Source organism: Paramisgurnus dabryanus, chromosome 8 (assembly GCF_030506205.2).
Source record: "Paramisgurnus dabryanus chromosome 8, PD_genome_1.1, whole genome shotgun sequence".
NCBI classification, from domain to species: domain Eukaryota; kingdom Metazoa; phylum Chordata; class Actinopteri; order Cypriniformes; family Cobitidae; genus Paramisgurnus; species Paramisgurnus dabryanus.
This window is the reverse complement of record NC_133344.1, coordinates 36187125-36213780: the sequence shown is the minus strand read 5'-3', so window position 1 is coordinate 36213780 and position 26656 is coordinate 36187125. Positions and strand designations below refer to the sequence as shown.

The window sequence follows — 26656 nt, the reverse complement described above, 5'->3', positions numbered from 1 at the left end:
TTGCTAGTGAACACCAGCTAAACCAGCATCAAACCAGCATCACTACCAGCATTAGCACCAGCTAAACCAGCATTAGCACTAGCATCCCATGCTGGTCATACCAGCATATGTTGTGTTTTGGTGCTGGTATGCTGTGACCACCAGCTAAACCAGCATAAATCCCATGCTGGTCCATGCTGGTTTGATGCTGTTTTTTTCAGCAGGGGTTAAGTTAGTGTCTTGTGAGAATTGTGTGAACGTGAGCGTCTCGACGCATGTGCAGAAGGGACATATTTTGACAAGACGTATGATGCACATAGGTTCACATGACAAAACGAACACATATTTCGGAATGACAAGCAACACATGTAACACATTCTGAACACATATTTTGAATTTGCGCCCCTCGGAAGAGAAGCCACTGGTTTTTTGTCTTTGATGTTGTTAAACAAGGCAGGGCTCAACATAAAGGACTGCCCGGTGGCCCGGGGCAAGCATGAGAGGCGTTCGGGACAGTAAAAAGTATTGTCACTTGCCCGATCGAACCAGTACTTCACCCTCAGTCACTAAAATATATTTTCATCAATGTATATTATTTAACATCTTTGAAGCAGACATCTACTTGGGTAAAACCCGACAAAAGAAACAATGCAATATTTTGCACAATTTGCTGTCAGTTTACAGGTAAAGCAGAAAAGTTGGGAGCCTTTTTTTCGTTGGAACGTGTCTGTTGTATATGTATACAATTAATTATTTTTGAATTATTCTTTTGAAATATGTGACACAGATTTTTTTATTGGGGCCAGTAAGAATTTTGGCAGGGCAAGAGAAAATCTGAACCACTGGCCCGACTGGGTGTCACATAAATAAGAATATGCAAGGAAACCCTGCTGAAAAATCCACGATCAAACCAGCATGGACCAGCATGGGAATTAGTACCAAAACACAACATATGCTGTGTCTTGCTGGTATGACCAGCATGGAATGCTGATGCTAATGCTGGTTTGGTGCTGATTTAGCTGGTGCTAATGCTGGTAACGTTCTTAGCTGCTTAAAGATAGTTCAGCCAAAAATGAAAATTCTGTCATCATTTAATCACTCTCATGTTGTTATAAACCTGTATAAATGTGTTTGTTCTCATGAACACAAAGGAAGATATTATGAGGAATGTTTGTAATCAAACTGTTTGTGAGTCCAATCATTTCCATAGTATTATTTGTCCTACTATAGAAATGAACGAGGCTCACAAACAGTTTGATTACAAACATTCCTCATAAAATCTTCCTTTGTGTTCATGAGAACAAACACATTTATACAGGTTTATAACAACATGAGAGTGAGTAAATGATGACAGAATTTTCATTTTTGGCTGAACTATCCCTTTAAGTAATAATTTTCTGTATGACTGTATCAGTCTCTCACATTGTTTGGAGGTTTTGGTTCTTCTTTACAACATTGCAATGTCCAGTTCATTGAGGTTGGTGGAGCTTTTGTTTATGCACATGATTTCAGTCAGGATGAGGTCTGGACAATGACTGGACTGTTGCAACCACTTTATTATTTTCTTTTCCGACATTTTGTTGTAGATATGATTCTGTGCTTGTATCATTATCCTGTTGCATGACCCAGTTGTGGCTAAGCTTTAGCTGTCAAATGGATGTCCTCACATTGGACTCTAGGATGGTTTAATATAGACCATTTTCCAAGATGTAAACAACACTGGTCCAGAAACACTTCCTGTTTCAGTTTGTAACTGTTTTCTTTATTTCACATATAAAAAACATTTTAAAGATGATTTTTAACTTTTTTAATTCAGTTCTATATGTTCTGTTGGTTGTATTTTATCCCAACGTTTATGTAGTGTTAAAAAACTGAAACAGAAAGTGCTTCTGACCCCGTGTTGTTTACATCTTGCAAAATGGTCATACCAGTGGTTCTTAACGTTATTCCTGGAAGCCCACTGCTCTGCACATTTTTTATGTCTCCCTTATTAAACACACCTGATTCAAATCATCAGCTAATTAGAAGAGATCTCCATGAACTGAACTGTCTGTCAAATAAAAGAGATATACAAAATGTGCAGAGCACATGGTCGACTCAATCACTGTGAGGTGCCCAGGTCATGTGCCTATAGACCCTTTTACTGTTTGTACACAATGATGACGTGGCAACGTATGCGCGCACATTTTGGCAACGGAAGTATGGCAAGAATCAGCACTGAAGCAACACAGACAGAGAAAGTTATTTTAAAACATTGACTTATCAACTTTTTTAACACAGCTACCTGATCCGTATACTATAGTGGAGTGGATAGAAGATGTTAGCAGATGGCCAAATATAAAGTGGCCAGATACATATATACGTAGCCTATATTAGTTATTATATTAGTGCAACCAAACGCAACAACCAGACATTTTGATGCTGGGAAACCATTTTGATAAACTTTCTGAGTTGCTAACACGTTAGAACCAATGGGGAACAATACCACTTTCGTCGTCAAAATGCACGCGCAGGCTATTTGATCACGTGAGCTGGAAAAGGGTTTATTGCCCTGCTGACAAAAACAGCATACCAGCAAGACCAGCATATGTTGTGTTTTGGTGCTGGTTTGCTAGTGAACACCAGCTAAACCAGCATCCAACCAGCACCAGCATTAGCACCAGCTAAACCAGCATTAGCACCAGCTAAACCAGCATTAGCATACCAGCATATGTTGTGTTTTGGTGCTGGTATGCTGGTGACCACCAGCTAAACCAGCATAGACCAGCATAATTCCCATGCTGGTCCATGCTGGTTTGATTCTGTTTTTTTCAGCAGGGTGAACAAGCATGTGTTGCATTTGTTGTGAGGTGTTTGTTCACATGCAGCTTTGCAAACGTTAGCCATGCTGTCAAGTTTTTTTCCAGTAGAGGATTTCCCCTGGCAATCCTTAATCACAGGCATTTGATTAGCAGAGCCTGAATACTACTGTCAGACTCTTAATTCATCTTTTAACAGTGTCATAACTTGTCTCATGTCTTTTTTCCCTTGGTTTATTTTTGTTAAATAAATAATGACATGGTGTGATATGTCAAGTGTTGTTATCCATCTGGTTTTCATTCTAAAACGCTTTACATGGCTTAATGTAGGCTTAAATGCCTGCATAGGCATGTCTGTATAGTATGCTTTATTAACAAGGTGTAGGCTAGACTATACTGAATCTTTAAATGCCAGTCTTAATGCATTAAGGCACATTAAGTGTGTTAAGCACAATGCATCATATTAGGCCTGATCTGTTTGTCAATATAGAAGGCTGCTTTATTAATAATGTTACAGATTAGTCTTTCAATATCATGGTCTTGATGCATTAAGCATTTTCTTTATTTTAAGATTAGTTCACATTCAAATAGCCTGCAAAAATACATCATCCCTGCAGCACTCTATGCCCATTTCAGTTTTAAAATAAAGTATTATCATGGTTTGAGAGTAATGTGTGGGAGAAACAATTAGACAAAAGATAACTTTAAATTGACTTTTTTACATTAATCTGTTCATTTTTAATTTTGATTTATAAAGATGCAAAATGTAATTAAATCTAAAAAATAAGTCAATATTTCATTTTTTTTTTTCAAAACCTCTGATAATATCAGAAGGGCTTATAAGCCTAATGGAAATTTCCTGAACTGTGTGTTCACCTGACATATCAAGTCCCCATCACAACCACCCCACCCCCTGCGATAGCCAATAGGGGATGACAACAGCACCCCTCCCCCATTCACTCTCATGCAGTCACGCAGGTGCGACCTCCATTTTAGTTTAATTTTGATCAGAACTTGGAAAGACGAAACATCTCCCCGGAATATTTCTTTTTGATGGGAGCATCATGGACAAAAAAAGGTAAGAAATGTTATCGAAACCATGGTAAATTTTATAGTAGTAATATGATGAGGTAGATCAATTAAACAGATTAAATTAAAGCTTTAGGTAATTAGCAATTAGCAAGCGTGTTGGCAAGCGTGCTCATGATAGATAGAATGATAGTTTAACGAATGTAAATCGTCTTCACATAAATATGAAATTGATTTATGTTAACTCTTAATAATATGCTTGTTTTAAATCAATAACCGAACGTCACGTGTGTTCTGATTGTCAACATTAGGCTTGTTCGACTTCATGCGGCGCTGCAAGAACCGACAGCCGGATGACGTCAAAGTACCGCGAGAACGATTTGAGAAATCATACGAAGTGTAATTTCGTCTCGCTCTCGTGGCACTTTAAGGTCATCCGCCTGTCAGTTCTAGCGGCACCGTAGGAAGTCGAACAAGCCTATTATGTCATAGCGCATGGAAAATAATCATAAATATTTCAAGTGTTGTGTGAGTCTATTGTTCATAATTGAAAACTTTAAACTAGAGATGGTTATTTTAGTTAAAAACTTCTTGATGTGGACTAATGTTAATTCGTCTGCGTCACCGTTTTTACACTGTTTACCATATAGACTACGTTACAAACGTTTATAATATTAGCAAAAATACATTGTTTAAAATGTCCAAGTGTTTCGCTTCAGTAAATGGTCTCTGTTGAGATATTCAGATGTTATAGGATCATAAATACAGTATTTTGAGACAGAATTGCGGATAACAACATGCTAAATAACAGGACTTCTCACCTTTGTTTTGATATCCCTGCTGAAAATAATAGCCAGCAGTTATGTGCCAAAGTAGAAAATAATAATAATAACATTGTGATGCATGCAGTGCAGTTTAGTGGCAAAAATGTTATGTTTATGGTTGGTCACGGTTGGTCTGTGCATACATGTAAACAAGAGTTTTGTAGATGTAACTGTATTGTACATAACTGTACATGTGTAAAGATGTTGATTTTATTTTAAACAGCCCAAATAAAGTCAACAAAAGGATCAGCAGGTTTGAACGTCGCATCACAAGACTGAGAAAGCATCATGGTGAATGTGCCAGGAGACAATCAGCTAGAGAAAAGGTGATTTTTTTTTCATGCATGCAAATTGAAGTAGCCTTAATCGTTGCATGTTTTGTTTATGTAAAACATTTAGTTTTTATGATTATGTGAACATATGTACAAAACCTACATATTTGCCAAGACAGAAAATTAAAGTGCCCATATTATGACTGCTTTTCCACAAGTTATATAGGTGTATGAGTTCCATAAAGCATGTTTCAAAAGTTGTTTGCTTGTAATAGCTTGTAGGAAAAGATTGTTACCCATCTCTAGTAGCCTCTGTTTCAGGGCAGTTCAGATTGTGCCGTTTTGAGGTGGTCATTACATATTTATGAGCTGCTGCTCCTTTGATCACACCCCACTACTAAGGTCATGTGTGCGTGCTCAGTGATATTGTGAGCAGTACAATACTGTGTTATTATTTTTATATATTAATATTAACGGTTTATGTTGCCAACAGACAAATCAAGCAAAAAAGTATCACTAAAAAGTACATTACAGGAGAAGAAACTCATGACACATAATGATTCCAGAGTAAATTATGATGTATCAGTCTCAACAATACACTCGTTTTCCCTGGACAATGCTAACATATTCCCATTATAAAACATTTTCAAACGCATTATTTTTGCAAATGACAGAAATTTAGACCCGGCGGGGGATATATACTGCTTGAGGACCGCGTGCTAATTGCTAGAAGCTAGCGGGAGGTCCGGACCGTAAAGAAGAGACTTGGGGGTACGTTAGCCCTGTCAGAAAAGCCAGGTCAGTAAGGCCCAGTCACGCTTAGTTTGGCAAAACACTTTTAGTTTGGCAAAGCACTATTAGTAAACGGAATTTGACGAAACGGCTAGTTACGTCACTTCGGAGCTGAGTTTGAACTTGTGCAATCTGAGACTCAAGGCAGAGGACATTCAGAAACCTGTATCTCACTCAAAACAGCATGGATGGATTTTTTTCCAAGTTTGTATGTGTGTGGAAGCACCAGAGACACAAAATAACACCCCAAAACCCAGAAAAAGTGAGTTTTTCATAATATGGGCACTTTTAATATTCATATAAAATCACATATTGCATGCCCTATTCACTTTTTAAAGCAAGTGAGGCTGCAAAGTAAAGTGAAAGAAAAAAATTTTTTTGACTGCAGTTATAAATTAAATGAACTTATTTCAGGCAATGGAAACATCAAGTGTTGGCACCATCATGCCTCACCAGGACCCAGATGACCAGGTCCCATCTCCCCTCCAGCAGGACATACTTGACTTAAAATTGATGTGTAGAAAACGATCCTTGGTAAATTTGTGTGTTTTAAAAATACAAAGGTAATAGGTGTGTTTAAAAAGGCAATAATTTATGACACTTTCTGTCAATCTGATCAGCTGGATTCAAAGGGAAATATGGACAGTTCAATACCTTCAGATGTTACCAAGCCGTTTGGCAAAAAGTCACTGTCTACAAAGAAATCTGCGGTGAGTATTTGTCATAATGTCGCCAGAGACAACATAGCCGACATGTACCATAAAACACACATCAATTTGGTTTGGCTTTATGAGGATATTAACATCTGGTCAATTCATGCGTTTTCTCTGGTTGGATAGCTATCCAATCATAAAAAGACTGGGAGCCCGTTTCAGAAAGGTGGTGAAAACTAAGTATGTTAACCCTGAAATGAGGGAAACTCTTTGAGTTTTCCGTTTCAAAACGGGAGGTTTGTTAAACCAGAGACAGCGGGGTAAGCCTGTTTCAGAAGAAGTAACTTGTACTCAAGAGTTTCTTGTGGTCTCCTTCCCCAATTTAGCAGTAGGGGAGTTTGTATATCTTGTTAGTTTACTCAGTGTACATAAAACTGTGCCCAATTAATGTACTGTTAATTTTTTGTTGTTTTTAATTTACAATGAAATTGCCAGTGCAAGTCATTTTAATATATTTTATATATTTAGTACAAAAAAGTCAACCTCAAAATTAAAACATTAAATAGCAATGACTTGTATAGCCAATTTCATGTACTTCGGTGCAAAGACTGTGTATGTCTAAAGGCCAATTTATACTTTTGCGTTAGGTGCGCGTTATAGGTACGCCGTAACATACGCATAGACGCGAACCCTGTCGCCGTAGTTTTCGCAGAACCTGACGTGCACCTCCTCAAAAATGTAACTACACGTCGAAACGACGCGGACCGCAAGATCTGTGATTGGTCGGCGTGAATGCATTGTGTTTCCTCCTACGCATTTCGGCGGTGTAACTGCAGAGCAACACAAACGCAGAAGTATAAATGCTCATGACGGCGTTGCTTACGTGCCTAGCGTCTGGCGTACCCTACGGCGTAACCCCGACGCAAAAGTATAAATTGGCTTTAAGATGTCATGTCCTTGAGGATCATGTAGATGATAATGTTGCATTCATTTGTAGGAGATACATTTGGGAGAGGATTTTGAGGCCCGAGTGGATTTTGTCTCATCCACGTGTATTTATTTGTGCAGGATTTTATTTTTCTTTGTAGTCATTTTACATATACTGTATAAATATTCTTACGTGACTAATATCAGCTTTTGTGGCTCTTACATCTGAACAGTTGCCTTTAGGTTTCTACATTTTAAACAAACTCGATATTAAACCAAGAATTAAAACTTTTGCTGCTCTGTAAAGCGCAATCTATTTATTAGGAGTAATAAATAGTGTTTTTGCGTTTTTTAGTAGAAGATCAGCTTGTTATCCATTTTGCCAAGACACATTTATGAGGCCAAATGTAAATGGAAGAGTTTTAACAAATCAGATAGCTATCCGATCAGAGAAAACTAGGGATGCTCCGATCGATCGGCCGCCGATCGGTATCGGCCAATAATGGCATTAAATGACTCGATCGGTGCTCGCTAAATCTGCCGATCTCATAAACCGATCTTTCTGTTTACTTTTGTCATCAAAAGGATCCTGAATGCGGCTGCAATTAAAGACATTTTTTACGTAGCGCGAGCATTTTTACAACCCGTTGCTCATATTTTCAGTACTTTTAGGAGACAAAAATCCTGATCGGAGCATCCCTAGAGAAAACTCATGAAGTGACTAGGTGTGAAAAGTCCCTTTGACAGTAGCATGCGATTCAGTAAGCTCAATCACTTTAAGTTTAATATATATATATATATATATATATATATATATATATATATATATATATATAAAAACATTGCTTGATATGTGCTAAATTTTAAACATTAGCTTTGTTACGTTGGTGTTGTTAATTTCTACACTGCTCTTATCCAGGATTTGCTAGGTGAAAACTTAGTCAGAGATGGAACATTGCTGGATAAAAATACATTTGATTATATTTATCTCTTTGTTCAGGACACAGACAGTGATGCAGATACAGAAATCCTAGAGTTGCCCAGTTCTTCTGTATCACCAGGAGCCTGTGATGTCCCAGACCTAAAGAGGACTGACAGTGTATTCGTAAGTTTCCCACACTCGTGTGTGCTGATCATTTTATCTTAAGTCTACATTTAGTCTACAGTATCTGTTGTATTCAGAGCTGCAACTATTGATTAGTCAAAAAGTCTAATACATTTTTATATATAATTCCTCAACAAATAATAAATGTAACACATTTATTATGTAATGTGCAGTAGTATTGGTCAGTCAAGTAGAAGTCACCGGTATCACTGCACAGCACGCAACAACTTTGTTTTATCAAGATAGTTCGACAAAAGAAGTGTGTCTTTGGATGTAAGGAGAAGAAAACATTATTTAGTTTTCCCTTTGTTGAGACAACAGTGGATGCAAACACATCGAGATTTACGTTGCTTAAAATAGCGGATAAACAAACAACGATTAGATAGAGACGTCCTGCTGCCATTGTTGCTGCTGTTGATCAATTACTGAATCGGTATCCGATTCTGGATCAAATATGTAAGGCTGCATCTGACTGTAAGCCATGGTTATTTAAAAAATAGTTTTTAAGTTTGTTTCCATCGACGTCACAGTGTAAGATTAGTTTCCAAATGCTGCGCATACTCATAACTCTTTAGCTCCGCCCACCATACGCCTTCAAGTGTTCGTAAATGCTTTTCTAGTGAGTAAACTGATCTGCTTGTGCGCAATGTTAAAGAGGAACTCCTTCCCATTTTCCTTCCAGACGAGCCTCGTGTTTATAACTATAGGGCTCTATTTTAACTATCTAAACACATGGTCTAAAGGGCATGGCACAAGTGCACTTAAGGCGTGTCGGAATCCACTTTTGCTAGTTTAACAATGGGAAAAAATGGTTATACGCCTGGCACACAGTCTAAAAGGATTGTTCCTATTCCCTTAATGAGTAATGGGTGTGTTTTGGGCGTAATGTTCAATAAACCAATGAGAGTCTCATCTCCCATTCCCTTAACCTCTCGACGCGCACTAGCTCGGGGGCGGGATGATGTCAGTTTTTTTTAATGCTGCTAAAAATATCTATATAGCCTACTGTCTACAAACATTAATAATATTAACATTACTATACATCGTTTAAAAGGTCTACGGGTTTAGCATCAGTGTATGGTCTCTGTTTTGAGATACAGATGCTCTAGCATCATAAATGTAGTATTTTGTGTCAGAAGTCCAGATGACAACATGCACAATATAAACGGGACTTCTTACCTTTGTGTTGGTATAACGATCGCAAATTGAATCCAGTCTGTTTCAGATGTGTGAATAACTCTTTAAAACCATCTTATAGACTACATCCAATTACCATTTTTGTCCACAAATGCGTATAATTTGTGAAATATAGGTTTATTGTCTATTGTTTACATCAGATTTCGCATGAACGTCTTGTAATAGAATATAATATCCAATCTGAGGACTGTTTACATCGTAACACTGTATATAAGCTTACACTCGCGTTTAAACCTGCGTTCAAACTTTGTTTTACAAAGTAGGTGGGAGTATAATACATAATATCCAAACAGCGCTGTCAAATATTGTGATGTCATCTGACTTGCTTGTTCCTCCAATGACTTCATGGAAAATATTGATAGACAGAACCCATAGCCAATTAGATAACGAATCCAAAGATCTTTGTGTGACATTTTATTTCCTGGTGTGGAAACTGCATTTTATATGCTTACATAAGGATAAATAATAAGAACAAACGTGTATGCATGTAAACAAAAGACTTCTATGTTTGGGCTGACTGGCACTTAGAAAAGGCACTATTCTTCCGAAAACACTTGCAAGAATGACCTCAAACATGAAACATAACAACTTTAGACTTGTGGCTTTGGCATAATTGCATTTCTAGGTTTCACACACATATTTATCATTAAAGGGATACTCCATCTTTTTGTCATATTAAACTATGTTATTACCTTAACTAAGAAGAGTTGATACATCCCTCTATCATCTTAGTGCATGCACTTAATTGCTGTTGCGCGCGGTGACACTTTGATAGCATTTAGCTTAGCCCAGTTCATTCCATTCATTGGTACCAAACAGAGATGAAGTTAGAAATGACCAAACACATCAACGTTTTTCCTATTTAAGAAGTTTTGTTTAACAACAAAACCTTGTGCTTTTTTAAGCGGGTTAAAAAGGATAACTATAACGTATGGCGGAATAGCCTTTTTGGGAGTACATCGACTTGGCGCAGTAAAAAGTCACGCCTGAAAAATTTGCTCCTCTTCTCCCTTTCATAAGGAGAGGGAGAGTTTTACTGCGCCAAGTCGAAGCACTCGAAGGTTGTATAACTACTCGTTTTAAATAGGGAAAACGTTGATGTGTTTGGTCATTTCTTACTTCATCTCTGTTTGGTACCATTGAATGAACTGAGCTAAGCTAAGTGTTACCAAAGTGCCGCCGTGCGACACAGGAAAAGAAAATCCGCGTTTTCGTCTCGTTTATGAATATTACTAACCCACTCCTTAAATAACAAAGTCAATATTGAGCCATTGACTTTAGACCAGGTTTTAGTTGGTCAATGGTGTAGCCTATTTTAGTTTTATCAAAATAACAATGCACCAACAATGTGCCTGAACACACCTCGTTTTCAGACCAGCACAACCATGAGCGCAAGAGATTTCTATTGTTCTATTTAAACACTGTGGCGCTGGACGTGAAAATGATAACTTTGTCTGAAACCAGCAAAAAACACTAGCACTGCATTGTATGGGGCCCTAGGTTTGTAAAAAAAATGAAGGTACAAACTGTTTTATTGTAAATTTTATAGTCTGCTTTTATTTGAATTATATAAATAAACTCTGAACTCACAATGGACTCTACATACAGAGATCCAGTTTAATTATTTTAAACTTAAACTATGTTATTTATTTACAGCTTACCAAGAAATCATTAGGGATCAGTTCCACTTCAGATGACTCAATTAGCAGCATTGACAACAGTGAAGACGAGTATGTGCCTGAATCGGAGAGCAGTTCTGAAGAATCTGAAGACAGCATTCCACAGCCTTTGTCCAGTCCCTCATCTACCAATGTGTCATTAGGTGACAATGTTGATTCTTCCTCATCTTCCATGAATGCAGACAAGGAATGTTCCCCACTTGAAGTTAAGGAGACAATGACTCATTCAGATAATGACTGCAGTAGTGAGGTTTCTGTAATGAAACTGAAAAAGACTGCATATGGCCAAAGAATGTACAACAAAAAGCATTATTGCTTTTATTGTTACAAACCATTCTGCAAAATGGCAAGACACTTGGCCCAAGTTCATAAAAATGAGGTCGATGTAGCAAAAGCTCTTTCTTATCCAAAGGGGTCTAAAGAAAGGAAGATTAATTTGGATCTTTTGAGGAATAAAGGGAACCGTGTACACAACACAAATGTTCTAAAAGCTGGCAAAGGAGTGTTGGTGCCACGTCAACAATCCACTGCTAAAAACGTGAATTTTAAGGACTACTTGCACTGTTTGAACTGCCAAGGGCTGTTCAGGCGAAAAGCACTTTGGAGGCATATGTCAAGGTGTAACCTGGCCAAGAAGTGCCAGGTCACAAAACCAGGTAGATCCAGAGTTCAAGCACTCTGTGCTTATGCAGAGCCTGTTCCTGAAGGAGTAACAAAAAAATTATGGAAACTGATCAGTGACATGAAGCAAGATGAAGTAACGCACGTGGTTAAAAGTGATGCATGCATCATCAAGTTTGGAGAACACTTGTGCAACAAAATGGGGAACGACAAAACCAAGCATGAATACATCAGAACTAAAATGCGTGAGGCTGGAAGGCTGTTGGTATCTGCTAGAAAAGTTGGAAAACTGCAGAGTATTAAAGACTTTTTCATACCCCAAAACTTCTATGATGTTATTAAGGCCGTTAAAGATACAGCGGGATACCGAGAAGAAGATGAGGTCTTTGCAATTCCGTCTTTGGCGTTAAAACTGGGGCACAACCTAAAAAAAATGGCAGATATTGCAGAATGTGAAGCAATGATTGCAGGAGATGAAAACATTGTCCAAAAGGTAAAAATGTTTAAGAAAATGTATACCACAAAATGGAATGAATTGGTGTCAGCCTCAGCCTTGAAGACACTTAATGAAGCAAAATGGAACACTCCAGAGCTTCTTCCTTTTACTGAGGATGTTAAGAAAATGCACATCCATCTCAGCAAGCAAACTAAACTGTACCAAGAAAAGCTAAAACTTGAGAAAAGTCAAAAGAACTGGTCAAATCTTGCTCAAGTGACTCTGTGTGATGTAATGGTGTTTAATCGCAGGAGAGCAGGAGAAGTTTCGAAAATGAAGTTGAATTCATATCTTCTCCGAAACACATCTGTTTTGCATTCTGATGTCGCGGTTGCTTTATCTAAAGTTGAGCAGAAGCTCTGTCAGCATTTCCAACGTGTTGAAATTAGAGGCAAGCGAGACAGAAAGGTGCCAATACTCCTGACCCCAAGTATGCTGGACTCCATGGAGCTACTTGTAAAGAATCGTCAAGCATGTGGTGTACATGATGAAAATCTTTTTTTTTTCGCAAAACCCATGACTGAGACATCATACTACAAAGGCACGGATTGCATCAGGAAGGTTGCCTACCAGTGTGGAGCTGAACGTCCAAAGACTCTAAAAACCACAAAGCTGCGGAAACACATTGCAACACTTTCTACAGTGCTTAATCTGAGAGATACTGATATGGACCAATTGGCAGATTTTATGGGACATGATATAAGAGTTCATAGAAACTTTTACCGACTGCCTGAAGGGACGTTACAACTAGCAAAGATCAGCAAGGTGCTGATGGCCCTTGAACAGGGAAGGGTATCAGAATTCAAGGGGAAAAACCTTGATGAAATTAACCTTGATCCTAATGGTAATAACACATATGTACAAGAGCAAAATTTCTGTATTGTTCAGTAACATCTCTTTTGTGCAACTTTATACGGTGCATTAAAACAAATGTTTTTGTATAATTTTTTGCAGAGAAAGTGAATGTAGAGACTGATGTTTCTGAAACTGATGTTTCTGAAACTGAGGATGAAGAAAGTGAGGGTGAGATGCCACAGCCAAAAAAACGACGTCGGTCCTCTTCAACATCTATAGGTATGGTCCTCTGTGATTTTATGTAAATTCCTGCATTAACAAGTAACCTATTATGTGTTTGCTTTGGTTGGGTTTAAGAATAAAGATTTAGATTTTGCTCTTGTATTATAAAAATCTCTGTGGCTGTCCCTGATATGCTCATTTGACCTAAAACAGGTTTGCAGCCGTTACAAAGCAGGTAAGGAACTTGATCTCATTCTCACTCAAGCTGTGCCCCTAGAATGCCTAATGGTCACTGATGGTTACGCCTCTGAACATGGTTTCATTCAGTTCATTGTGTGCCTCCTGGAACAGTCCTCTGTTCCTTCACTACTGGTTTTTCTACTGCAACCTGCCTTCCACCCACTTTTCACTGGTCACCTCCACTCTACCTATTGAACATTTTCCTCACTAAAGGTTAATGATGCCACACAATCTCTCTGCCCTACACTAAGCTTATGTCTGGACAGGCTGTGTCCTCTCTCCACCAAACCTGCTCCATCAAACCAACCTCACCCATGAATGAATAATATAATCTTAAAGTTGCATACTGATCTTGGAGCTGCAGAGAGAACATGTCAGAAAACTTAAACCCTTCACTCCTACCTTGCTTCTCATCCAGCATTAGTGCTGAAAAAATGGCTTTCTACAATGATGTACCAAAACCACTGACCTCTCAGTTGATCTGTTTGCTTCTTTCTTGACTGAAAAAAGTGGCACCCATTAGTAAGCAGTTCTTAAAGCTACTCTGGGACAACTTTTCTTCCCCATCAACTGTGTATCACTTTGATCATTCGCTCATTGACTTGGCCATACTACTGCTTGTCTGCTGGACCCCATTCTTACTACCCATCACCTAAGCCATAACATTTATCATTGTATCAGCAATCACACTTCTATATTTCAATAGCTTTTGGAACATTTCCTACCGTGTTCAAACTGGCTTTGGTAACTCCCCTGCTCGGAAAAAACCCAGTCCCTTTCCCTTAGTCCTGCTGAAGTTGAGAAATATCATCTAGTTTCACTATTCCCATTTCCCATTATCTGAGGCTATCAAAAGATTGGTTTTCAAACAGGTCTATGAATTCCTCTCTCAGAATGGTGACCTGAATTCAAATCTGTTGCAAGAAACCTGGGTGTCATGACTGACTGACCAGTTGTCCTTCTCTGACCACGTCAATATACCAGCCAACTCAGGCCACAGCCATTGGAACTTCCCATGGTTATCTCTCTGCTTGACTACGACAGTGCCCTTGCTTTGGTCTTTCTTAGTAGGCCATTGTTAGATTTTACTTTAGGGATGTTCCGATACTATTTTTCTCTTCCAGATATGTGGGCTCAGGGCATCGACCGATACAGAGTACTGATCCGATACCTAGGTGTGCATATCAGTATAATATACAGCTATACGTACTACTAGCCCTGTATGAATTGATATAATTAATTTATGGTGTGCTTTAGACTTATTCCTGTATAAAACATGAACAAATACATACAGTGAACTTTTATTACAGTATTTTTATTATCTGAAAGACATTAATATTATTTATTTTTCCTGAGAGAAAACAAGCCACAAATCTAACACTGTAAACTGAAAGGTTATTTTAGTTTTAGAATATAACTGTATAAAACAGTGCAACAAATAAGCAATAAAAAAATTATATGAATAATATAACACAATAATCTTCAATAAATTCAATAAATAACCTTAACAACTAATACTTTGTTCTTTTCTCAAAATTCTTTTCAAATAAAAAATATTCCCCTTCAATAGAAAAATGTATCCCACCTTTACTATCTGAGCATATTTACAGTTCAAACCTTCTCAGTGAACTATGAGGCAAAATAATAGTTAATTAATCGTAATCTATGTCAATGTTAAATTAACCGAGGTTTTGATTTTAGGTCAAATTGTCCATCCCTAAATGGTCTTGGCTAGTACAACCTGTATTTAATTGTTTACTTTTTACAATAGTCAAAATCTTTTTTGTGTCCTTCAGCGGAATCTTCAGTTGGCACCAAGTCTTTGAGGGAAATGCCACAGCAAGAGAAGCAATGTCAGTCCCCTTCAACATCTACAGGTAAAGTCAAACCTGTGCTCTGGAAATGAACTTGCCTGAAATCATCATTATTGAAGCTTTTGGTTACAGTACGGCTTAATTTTAAAGTGTTTGTTTTCTCTTTCAGAAGAAAATTCATTTGCCCGCAAGTCGGCAAAGGAGAGAGCGACGACTTCAAACTCAGGTAAACAGTCAGGACTGCACTGCACTGCTAATTGCTGACTTGCCTAATTAAAGTTAATGCCCCTATTATTGTATTTGAAAGGCTCCTAATTTTGTTTTAGAGGTTTACATGCATCCAAAGTCAAAAAACACTTTTCTCATGCATTGTATATCACCACATTGTTCAATATTTTTCAAAGGACTCTGTAAATGAAGATGGCCCAGTCTGTTGTGATTGGTTATCCACACAAATGAGAACTAAAAATTTAATCTCATAGGCCTCAATAGCAGGGCTTTGAACCAGAATTTTTTCCCAATTGGTTAGTTCCGAACACAAACAGTATTTTAACGTTTCCGGTTTTCGGTTCAACCCTAAAGTTGGCGTTCCTGAACCGGTTAGAACAAAAAAATTAAGTTCCCGAACCGGTTAATAACGTTCCATGTCAGCTGTGGGACTAAATAAGTAGGCTGATCATTAAGGACATTTAATTTAAATTATTAGTCTACATAATTTTCCTTAAGTCTCTATCTTGTCATCAAACATTAAAAAAGGCTACATTATGTAAGCGGCATAACTGTAATTCTGACATGCCTACATTCGTTGAGTGCACTTAAACACGCACACACACATAGATGGAGGACGAATGCCAAATGTCGCTTTGGGAAGAAGATGGAGCATAAACAGTCGCTCCACATGAAGTGAAAATTAAGTTGTTTTTCAGTGCTATATTCGCCACTTATTTTAATGGACTACACGCAGTGGTTCCCAATCCTGGTCCTCGAGGCCCCCCTGCCAGAAAGTTTTAGATGTTTCCTTATTTAACATACCTGATTTAACTCATCAGCTCGTTAGGGAGACATGTTTACCATTTTTTAAGGAGGTTGATAAGTTGAATCAGGTGTTTTAAATAAGGAGACATCTAAAACTTTCTGTGCCTCGAGGACCAGGATTGGGAAACACTGGACTACAGTATGAGATACAGTAGAGCAACTCCCTCTCAAGTTTATACATCAAGAGATCTGATCTTTGAAGGGCATAGGCAAATCATCAACTTTCACCCTATTTAAATTTGTGTATTAATCCGCGAATCACATGCAAGCTGAACTGTGGGTCGTGATCTGTATGGAATGGATCCGTTACACCACTAATTAGTTTTAAAACAAACATCTTGAGAGACTTGGTAGCCTACAATATTTACCTCTTATGATTGAGCATTAGAGACTTGGGCTTGATTATGCTACTTTAGTGTTTCCCACAGGATTTTTAGAGACTGTGGTGGTGATGACGTCACACGCCGATTAGCATATATGTGGCGTCATTGCGTCGTGTTTTACCATGTGATCTGTCACATTATATTGCATTTAACACAACTGGATGCTATTTTTACAGATTATTTGTTCTGTTGTCTATGAAATAGTGACTTAACACAACCTAGTAACGTCCCACGACCCAGTAACTACTTGTTTAATCAAATCAGCTCTTTAACTGCTGCTAAAAACGCGCAAAATCATCATACATTTACATTGAGGCTGTACTGATGTTGCTCTTCTCATCGGTGTTGTTGCGTTTTGAGCGCTTTTTTATTTTAAATACGATTGGTAGTTTTATTGTATGCAAATACAGAAATATGAGAGAATACACGGTTGCTGTTACTACAGAACACGTGCATATGCATCATAGGTAGGAAGAGATCTTGGACACAGACTCACACCAGAATGGGTATGTGTGGTAATGCTAACCTTTTGTTAAGTCACTCATGATGAACTCGATCAGCCATCTTCTCTGTCAGTAATATCTGTGAACGTTGAAGTTTATGCAAAAAAGAAAGTACACGCGGGAGGAACGCGGAGTTAAAATACTTTTCACTGTTATGTGAGAGAGGCGGGCTGCATGCAACAGGGGAGGAGCGTGTGCTGCTGAGGCGCTGAACACAACGAGAGAGAAACACTGTACTTGCTGGTGGCAAGCTTCTCAATTCTCTGAGTCGGCAACGACCGGAAGTGAACTTCCACAAGTCATTACACAGAAATCTTGTCAAAGAACGGAAAAAATTACGTTATTAACCGGTTACCACTATTTTCAATAAACGTTTCTGTTCCGGAACATATATATTTTTAAAGTTTCTGGTTTCGTTTCTGTTCCTTGCAATACATTAAAAGTTTCTGGTTTTCGTTTTCGTTTTCGTTCTGTGAACCGGTTCAAAGCCTTGCTCAATAGTAACGTCTGGTACTCCCCTACTTGGTATTGACTGCCGATGTCCTAGTGTACATTACCCCTGTACTGTACTCTACATTCAGTTTTTTTAAAGTAAAGCAAAAGATTGTCTTTCTTATAAGTTGAGGTAAAATTATTATCTTTCTTGAAAGTTGATGTAAAATTATTTTTATTTTTAGGTTTGTCAAAATGCCCCAAAAGAAAGTGGACAGAAGAGGAGGTGAAGGCAGTTGAAAACAAACTTTTAGACTGCATCACATCTGGCAGGTTACCAGGGATAAGACAGTGTGAAGACTGCATCAGGTCAGCGCCGGAATTGCTTAAAAACAGAACCTGGAAATCAGTGAAGTTTTATGTCAAGAACCGAATAACAGCATTCAGGAGAGAGTGTGAGAAAAGAAAGAAAATGTAATGTCTCAGGTCAGATTATTCCTTTTTTTTTCAGGGAAATCAAGCACTTTTAAGTTCTAAGAAAAGTTTTTGTACTTGCATTCGTACAATTAGTTCTGTGTTTGCACTTATATTCGTGCGATGAGATCTGTGTTTGCACTTGCATTCGTACGATGAGATATCTGTGATTGCACTTTTATTCGTACGTTGAGTTTTCTAAGAGAAGTTTTTGTACTTGTATTCGTACGATGAGATTTCTAAATTTTTGCACTTTTATTTGTACGATGAGTTTTCTAAGAGAAGTTTTTGCACACTTATTCGTACGATGAGATATCTGTGTTTGCACTTTTATTCGTACGTTGAGTTTTCTAAGAAAAGTTTTTGTACTTGTATTCGTACGATGAGATTTCTAAGAGAAGTTTTTGCACACTTATTCGTATGATGAGATATCTGTGTTTGCACTTTTATTCGTACGTTGAGTTTTCTCAGAAAAGTTTTTGTACTTGTATTCGTATGATGAGATTTCTAAGAGAAGTTTTTGCACACTTATTCGTACGATGAGATATCTGTGTTTGGACTTATATTCATACGATGAGATCTATGTTTGCACTTGTATTCGTACGATGAGATTTCTAAGTTTTTGCAGTTTTCTAAGAGAAGTTTTTGTACTTCGAAATCTCATCGTACGAATACAAGTACAAGAACTTTTCTTAAAAAACTCAACGTATAAAGAAAAGTTTTTGTACTTGCATTCGTACAATTAGTTCTGTGTTTGCACTTATATTCGTGCGATGAGATCTGTGTTTGCACTTGCATTCGTACGATGAGATATCTGTGATTGCACTTTTATTCGTACGTTGAGTTTTCTAAGAGAAGTTTTTGTACTTGTATTCGTATGATGAGATTTCTACATTTTTGCACTTTTATTTGTACGATGAGTTTTCTAAGAAGTTTTTGCACACTTATTCGTACGATGAGATATCTGTGTTTGGACTTGTATTCGTACGATGAGATTTCTAAGAGAAGTTTTTGCACACTTATTTGTACGATGAGATATCTGTGTTTGCACTGTTATTCGTACGTTGAGTTTTCTAAGAGAAGTTTTTGTACTTGTATTCGTACGATGAGATTTCTAAGAGAAGATTTTGCACACTTATTCGTATGATGAGATATCTGTGTTTGGACTTATATTCATACGATGAGATCTATGTTTGCACTTGTATTCGTACGATGAGATTTCTAAGTTTTTGCAGTTTTCTAAGAGAAGTTTTTGTACTTCAAAATCTCATCGTACGAATACAAGTACAAGAACTTTTCTTAGAAAACTCATCGTACAAATAAAAGTCCAAAAATGTAGAAATCTCATTGTACGAATAATTTTTTTTTGCACTTTTATTTGTACAATGTGTTTTCTAAGAGAAGTTTTTGTACTTGTATAAGTACAATTAGTTCTGTGTTTGCACTTATATTTGTGCAATGAGATCTTTGTTTGCACTTGTATTCGTACGATGAGATATCTGTGTTTGCACTTGTATTCGTACAGTGAGACATCTGTGTTTGCACTTGTATTCGTACGATGAGATATCTAAGTGTGATAAATAAAAGAAGTACTTTTTTTCCAAATGACAATTTATTTGAATGCAATTTATTTTATTTGAAATTTAATCTATTTGCAATACATTTGTGATAAGTGGTAGCTAGGGTTTCCAACTTCACAAAGAAAAAATATGGGACAATTGTGTATAATATACTTAAATACTTGAAATGTAGATTTAACATGGACGGCTTTTGGTACTTGACACTTTGTTGTGTTTTCTTACATGGCTAGATGTTGGACTCATGAAAAAGAAGCACCTTATTTGTATCTGTAAAACAATTTTTTCAAAGATAAATAAACATTAACATCTTTACAGAATAAAACCACAAAATAACAGCATCATGCAAAGCATTCAAAGCACCAAAATCTAAAGAAATGTTTAATGTTAATTTATCTTTGAAAAAACTGTTGCCAGTAAATAACAATCTTTTAAATCTACAGCAAGTTACTGGCAAACAGCTGCATAACTCAGCAAATGTTACAGTGTTAGCAGGGAGCACCTGTTGACCTGTATCAGGATACTGATTTAAGAAGCTTGAGGTGAGGTCCCCATTGTTAACCTTTTTAACACACACAGTGACGTCATTCATTTGCATATCAAAACATTACATCATAGGTCCCCTGGAGGGAATTCTACCTGACTGGGTCCCCAGCAGTTTGTTAAATGTCAGGTCAGCCTTCTGGGGGTCAGGCTCAAATTTACAAGTGATGGCTGTTATAACGACTGTAAATGTAGTGTGGACCAGTTTCTACCTTGTCTGTAGACCCCTCAGAAAGGGTGGTTCCCACCAGGCAGCATTATGTCATGTGTCCCCACCCAGTAGTAAAAGCAAGTATGTGTGTGTGTGTGTGTGTGTGTGTGTGTGTGTGTGTGTGTGTGTGTGTGTGTGTGTGTGTGTGTGTGTGTGTGTGTGTGTGTGTGTGTGTGTGTGTACACATGCACCTATGCCTGTGTGAGGTTGTTGGCCTTGGATTTTGGATGGGGATATAAGAAGCATCATTCTCTCTAATTCTTCATCATCCTCCATTTCTGTGAAACAAAGCATAAAAGAAAGATGCAAATCATATGTCATCCCACATTTACACATTTCAATTTGACCTAATATACTCAACTGTACTGTCAACAAACCTGGAGGATGAGAAACAGGTGCTGCAAGGCCAGAGGAAGCAAGTTTTGCTGAAACACTCTGAAGCTGTTTTCCGAGTTAGGTAATGTTGCAGTTGGTCCTTTCATGAAGCACACTTTAATCTTGCCTGGGAAGATCACTTTCACCTCATCCTGCTGTGCTGTACACAAAGAGCTGATTAGTGTTAATCGTCTGTTGCATTAACACAACTAAGTAACACACTTCTTTATTCTGATGTAAATCATTTTATTTTCTAATAAATAAGTATAGCATTCAACTTACCTTCTCGGTTTGTCAGGCTAATTGTGTTATTTAAAAACAGCAGTCACCATTGGTAAAATCTGTTTTAAGGTAGTTTAGGAAGTAAATATTTGTTATACTGCTAAATCTGTAAACAAATACAAACCATGCACTTATTCTAATGACCAATTATATTGCAATAGGGTATAGGTATCTTTAATATAGAAACTATTTGCATGTGAATAATTGAAAAGAACATGTTAATCATGTTTAAGCCATTTTATTTTTTAGAGACATTCCTATTATATTTGTATAACTATGTACATAACACCCATAAATATGAAATATAACCAATAAACACAAATAAATAACACATTTCTATTTGTTATGGTACAATAATATACATATGTATGGCCTTATTATATAAAACTGAAAAAGTAATTACTACAGTACAATACTAACCAAAATATATACTAATCAATTAGATAAAAAATAACTACTTATAGATTAAACAAAAACAAGATTAATTTAATCTAAAGTTGTGGAGAATACAGAAAAAAACAATAACAAATATTTTAAATTGAATAATTATGTACAGAGTTTAACAGTAACAGTCATTACCATATAGTTTTTACAAATCTGAGATAAAATAATGCAAATCACACTAAAATACAATACAATACTTTTGGCATTTAAATGAACAAATGGAAAGTGCAACAATATGTGTATACATATAACCTTGTGCAAGGAATGTCTTTGGCAAAAAAACATGCCCATACCTCAATAGCAGAGTGTCATTTTTTCTTTTCCTCAATCCACCTCTGCTTCTCAGCCTCATAGAATGGAGACTGCTGAAAGTCTTTCCATGCCATTTCTGCACTCATTCCCTTGGCCTTATAAAGAGAAAACACTTTAGAAGGACAGTAAATGTATTTGCCTGCCACTCCAGGGAAACCAGTGTGAACATGAGGACTGTTGGGTCCTTGTTTCAGTGGAAGGTGGCAGAATCTGCACAGACGACCAGTAGGATGCTCCACTACTGACTTCCTCTTGCTTCTCTCCTCAATCACCCTCTTCATTTCTGCCCCTCTCTGCTTAGAGGCCTCCAGTTCACGCTGAAAAAAAGGAGTCTCTGCAAAGTCCTCAAAAAGCATTCTGGGGTTGGTCAGGCCCTCTGCTGAATATGAGTCAAATAATTTTTTGGAGCAGTAAAAGTATTTAACATCACCACCTTGATAAAAGAAATGTATTGAGGTGCCATCACCCATGTATCGAGACTTAGGCTGACCACAGGCTAAGCAGCATCTAGTCTGCTTTTTTTGTGCCGTATGCTGTTGTTGCTGCTGCTGAACTGCCTGCTGCTTCTCTACAATGTCTTTCACCATCTTCTCAAGTGCAGCCTGGTCCAGAGAGACAGCCTCAGGAACACTCTTTGCGGGTGGATTGACTGGGACAGATGGCAGTACTGTCACTGGGACACTGATGGTTTCACTGCCTGAGTGAAGACGCTGCCATAACTGCTGAGTCTCCAGGAGCTTTTCGGGGCTGGTGTTGAGAGAAGCGTTAGTGTTCTTTTTTTTAGCAAGGTGTTTTATGTACCTGCTTATATGCTGCTTTGTGGTTGAGTGCAGAAGGCTGTTGGGGTCAGTGCAGGCACTCAGTACCATAGCAGCATATTCAGCATCCACCTTTGTAAGGAGGTCCTTGCTCCCGTGATGTTTAGCCAGCAAACCATCTATGGCATTTCTCATTGGATCTGTCCATCTGTTATGGTCCAACACAAAAACTCGACCACCCGTCTTAATGGGTCCAGTACGAGCAGCACAGGGAGAAGCAGCTATAGGCAGTGGTGATGTGCTTGGCAGTTCTGAAAGAGATTCACAAAATTATAAAATTTTGTATTTGTGTTCTGTGTGCTTAGATGAGGCAGAAATATTACATACATTGATGCCTGTATGAATAATATAATAACCTGCATCTAAAAGAAACTCCTCAGATGTTTGTTCCTTCACTGTCACAGCACTCTGAGTGGAAAACCCATGAAACACGACAGTCTGTGGGGTGTCCTCTGGTTCTGCAGCAAGAGGGGTCTGAGCAGAAGAAGAATCCTCTAAGCATTCCTGAAATTGAGCAAAATGAGTGTAATATGCAAGTAAGTTTTTTTTATATCAAAAGTCTGCTATCAAAAATGTTTAAAGGCTTACCTGAGATGGAAATGAGAGCTCAAAGCCAGAGGAAGACTCTTCTTGCATCTTCACATCTCCTAGGTCTGTCTTCCTGCTTTTGTGTTTTTCAAAATCAAGAGGCACAGGTCGACATCCTGGCTCCACATATTGTAGGCCAAACCTCTCTCCTGTGTCACTGCTGGAGATGTGCAAGGCTGGATATTTGGGCTGTCCTGTCACTCTTATAGATGCCCTGTTTAACTCAATCATCAAAACAGGGTCAAACACTCCAGGTAAGACAATCCCAGGCTGCTTTAGGTCCACCAGCCGTTGATAATTCCAGCGTGCCACACCAGTCATACCCTGTGCCTGGAAGAGCTCAGGAGAGACGCGATTGCCTGTTACCCACTGAGCCTGGTGGAAGTGAAACCCCTCCTGCTGTGAAGTGCCTCTAACCGGGATCCAGATGGGCACAGCAGCTCCTTCACCTTTGACATGATTCAGTTGTAAGGTTCCACCATGTCTGTAGAGAATTCCTTCTTCCACCTCAGGGTCACTCAGGCAGCCTCTAAGGATGTGGACACGCTGAATCCACCACAATTTTAGCATCGATGGTTTAAAAAGGAAGATGTTGTTGGGATCCTTTGCAAGATAGAAATGGTGAAGTACTTCTTCCACTCTTTGGACCAGCTCTCTTGGATGTGGCACTTTTGTTCTGCAGTGCCCTCTGATGTGCTGTTTGGTGGGATTACAAGGCTCAATACCACAGAATCTGTATGCGATCTTCAGTTTCTCCAGGTCACTCTGATCTACTACAGAGAAGGCAGAGGAGAGGAATTGGCAAAAGGAGCTATACAGAGGATGATGCTCCGAAACACACTCCCTTGTAAAGCGCCGCATACAGTGAAACAAGTCCAGTTTAACCACCATGTCCTCATTGTACTTCTGGCAAGCGCCATGCAAATTCTTGAGGTTCCCTGATGTAACCTCTGCCACAATAGCTTCAGTGGTCCTCCAAGCTTCCCACTGCTGGTGCTCATACGGTCCTGGGTCCATCACTCTAAAAGCGGAACAGCAGTCCCTAAATACATAAAAGGAAAAGAAATATTAATTTTAATGTATTCATTATCTTTGTTTACACTACTTGATGAGATGTGATTATTCTTACCTGTCCACCCACTGGTACTTGGCCTTGGGTATACCAGCAGCACTGTAGCGATTGGCCAGCCCACAGTACATTGACCCTAAGGACTGCTCACTCTCAGACTGCAGCATCACCCAGGACAGGATCATCCAGTTCTCGTTCATCACAGCATAGGATGACATTGTGCCTGATGAGAGAGTTACTTTTCTAGCAACTTTCCTTGTGTGATCTGACCTGAACACCTGTCCAAAAGTGCCTTGCAGGAGCTGAGTGAGAGCTTCCTCTTGTCGCTGATATTCCTGAAGCAAGCACTCCACCAGATAATGCGCAGACACAGACACCCCATGCCACCCATCAGTGTCTTCGTAACCCCCAAACGGTGCAGGTGTGTCATCCTTCCTCAATGCCCCAGTGATGGTTTTCTGACCATACTGCCCTGCTTCAGCATCCCTGACGTTCTGTACACTGAGAAGGTAAGCAAGGTGGGCTCTTTCATATTTTAGGTGAAGCGCCTCAGACAGCTGGTTGGCCATGTCATTAGGAGATTTTCCAGAGCGCCTCAGTTCATCCATCACCGTTTTACAGATTGCCTTCTTATGGGTGAGGAAGGCTGGCAAGATGTTTCTGAATCGCTGAGGTAGCATGTCTATCCACTGAGGTTTATCAGCGAACCAGTATTTTTTGCATGCCTTACAGCACAGACGTGAAGCAAGGATGTAATATTGCCCACTAGTGCCAAGGATCACTCTGGGTCTTCCCACACCAGAGGACACAACATGAGGATTTGGACAGCTGTAGAGACAGGGCAGAATGTAGTTGTTTCTAAGCCTTTCCATTAAACTGTGCTCTGGTTTCCAAATGAAAAAGGGATGAAGCTGAAAGTATGTTGGTGACGGAAGGCCCATGTTTGTCTCTATAAGCTCGGGCTGAGGTGGATAACGCCACAAGGAGACCATATTCATAAAGTGTCTTACTGGGTGTGATCCTGGCCAGAGCCCCATGGACTCCATCTCTGTTTTCATCCAAATTCTTTGATGAAGAGAGCAGTTCCAGCGGCTAATATCTTGCAAGTAGGTGGTAACAGGTGCTACTATATGTGCAGATGGCATTGATGCAGGAGCTGTAGGTGCTGATTGTGCGGGAGGTGGTACAGAGCCATCAGTCTGTAAAGAAGACCCACACACAGGAGCAGGTGGACTGGGAGAACTAGAGATTGCATGTGATGTCGGTGAAGCCTGTGGCAGAACTGCACAGAACACAAAGCAAACACAAAGCAAAGGAAATTATTATGTATAGTTATACACTGACGGTGTCAGTAAATGTTAATGTTTTTGTCTCAACAAGGCTGTCTTTATTTGATCAAAAATACTTTAAAAACAGTAGTATTGTGAAATATTATTACAATTTAAAATAACTATTTTCTATTTGCATATGTTTTATGTGTTATTCATTTCTGTGATCAAAGCTGAATTTATCACCATTCCTCCAGTCTTCAGTGTCACATGATCCTTCAAAAATCATAATAATAGGATGATTTGATGATCAAGAAACATTTCTTCTTATCAATGTTAAAATCAGTTGTGCTGCTTCATATTTTTGTGCAAATGGTGAGATACATTATTTTTTTTCATAGGATTCTTTGATGAATAGAATGTCAGAAGATCCTTTGTAACATTACAAATGAACAAATGTGTAATATGCATGAAAGCTCAAATAAGAACAACAAACCGTTCTCAAACTGATACATGTGGCTGCTAAGGGTGTTGCTATGGACACAGTGATATATAGAACTGTTGGGTGAAGCGGTCTTAACCGTGTTTTATCGTGAATAATGCTCACCTATTAACCAATCAGAATCAAGGATTGGAACTGTTTCATAAATATATATACATAACATATTGAATGCACATGTGTGTTTAGCTGTCTTTACTTTTTTTGTTCAAGTAGCTGTGAACAGGGGTTTTGGTCCGTGCAGACGGCATTGGTGCAGGTTTTGATTGTGCTGCTGAGGCTGGTATAGAGCCTTCGCCATGTGAAGAAGGCCTACACACAGGAGCTGATGTTGGTAGAGGCTGCGGCAGACCTGCATGGAACAGCACAGGGAGGAAATTAAAAACATATTATAACACTG

The 26656-nt window shown here is 38.5% G+C and overlaps 1 protein-coding gene across 2 annotated transcripts; it reads left to right on the top strand.

Annotated features, from left to right (window-relative positions):
• The first annotated feature begins 1319 nt into the window (after positions 1-1319).
• Positions 1320-20725, top strand: LOC135771447 (uncharacterized). Of its 2 annotated transcripts, XM_065281692.2 has the most exons (10): positions 1320-3855; positions 4854-4956; positions 6109-6228; positions 6315-6404; positions 8275-8379; positions 11233-13216; positions 13327-13446; positions 15426-15506; positions 15613-15669; positions 18042-20725. In XM_065281692.2, the coding sequence occupies exons 1-10, from the start codon at positions 3842-3844 to the stop codon at positions 18272-18274; spliced, it is 2907 nt and encodes a 968-aa protein (XP_065137764.1). In that variant the 5' UTR covers positions 1320-3841; the 3' UTR covers positions 18275-20725. The 2 variants fall into 2 exon arrangements, with proteins under 2 accessions (XP_065137764.1, XP_073671729.1); XM_073815628.1 differs by lacking the exon at positions 1320-3855 and having other exon boundaries at positions 4305-4956.
• Positions 20726-26656: the final 5931 nt, after the last annotated feature.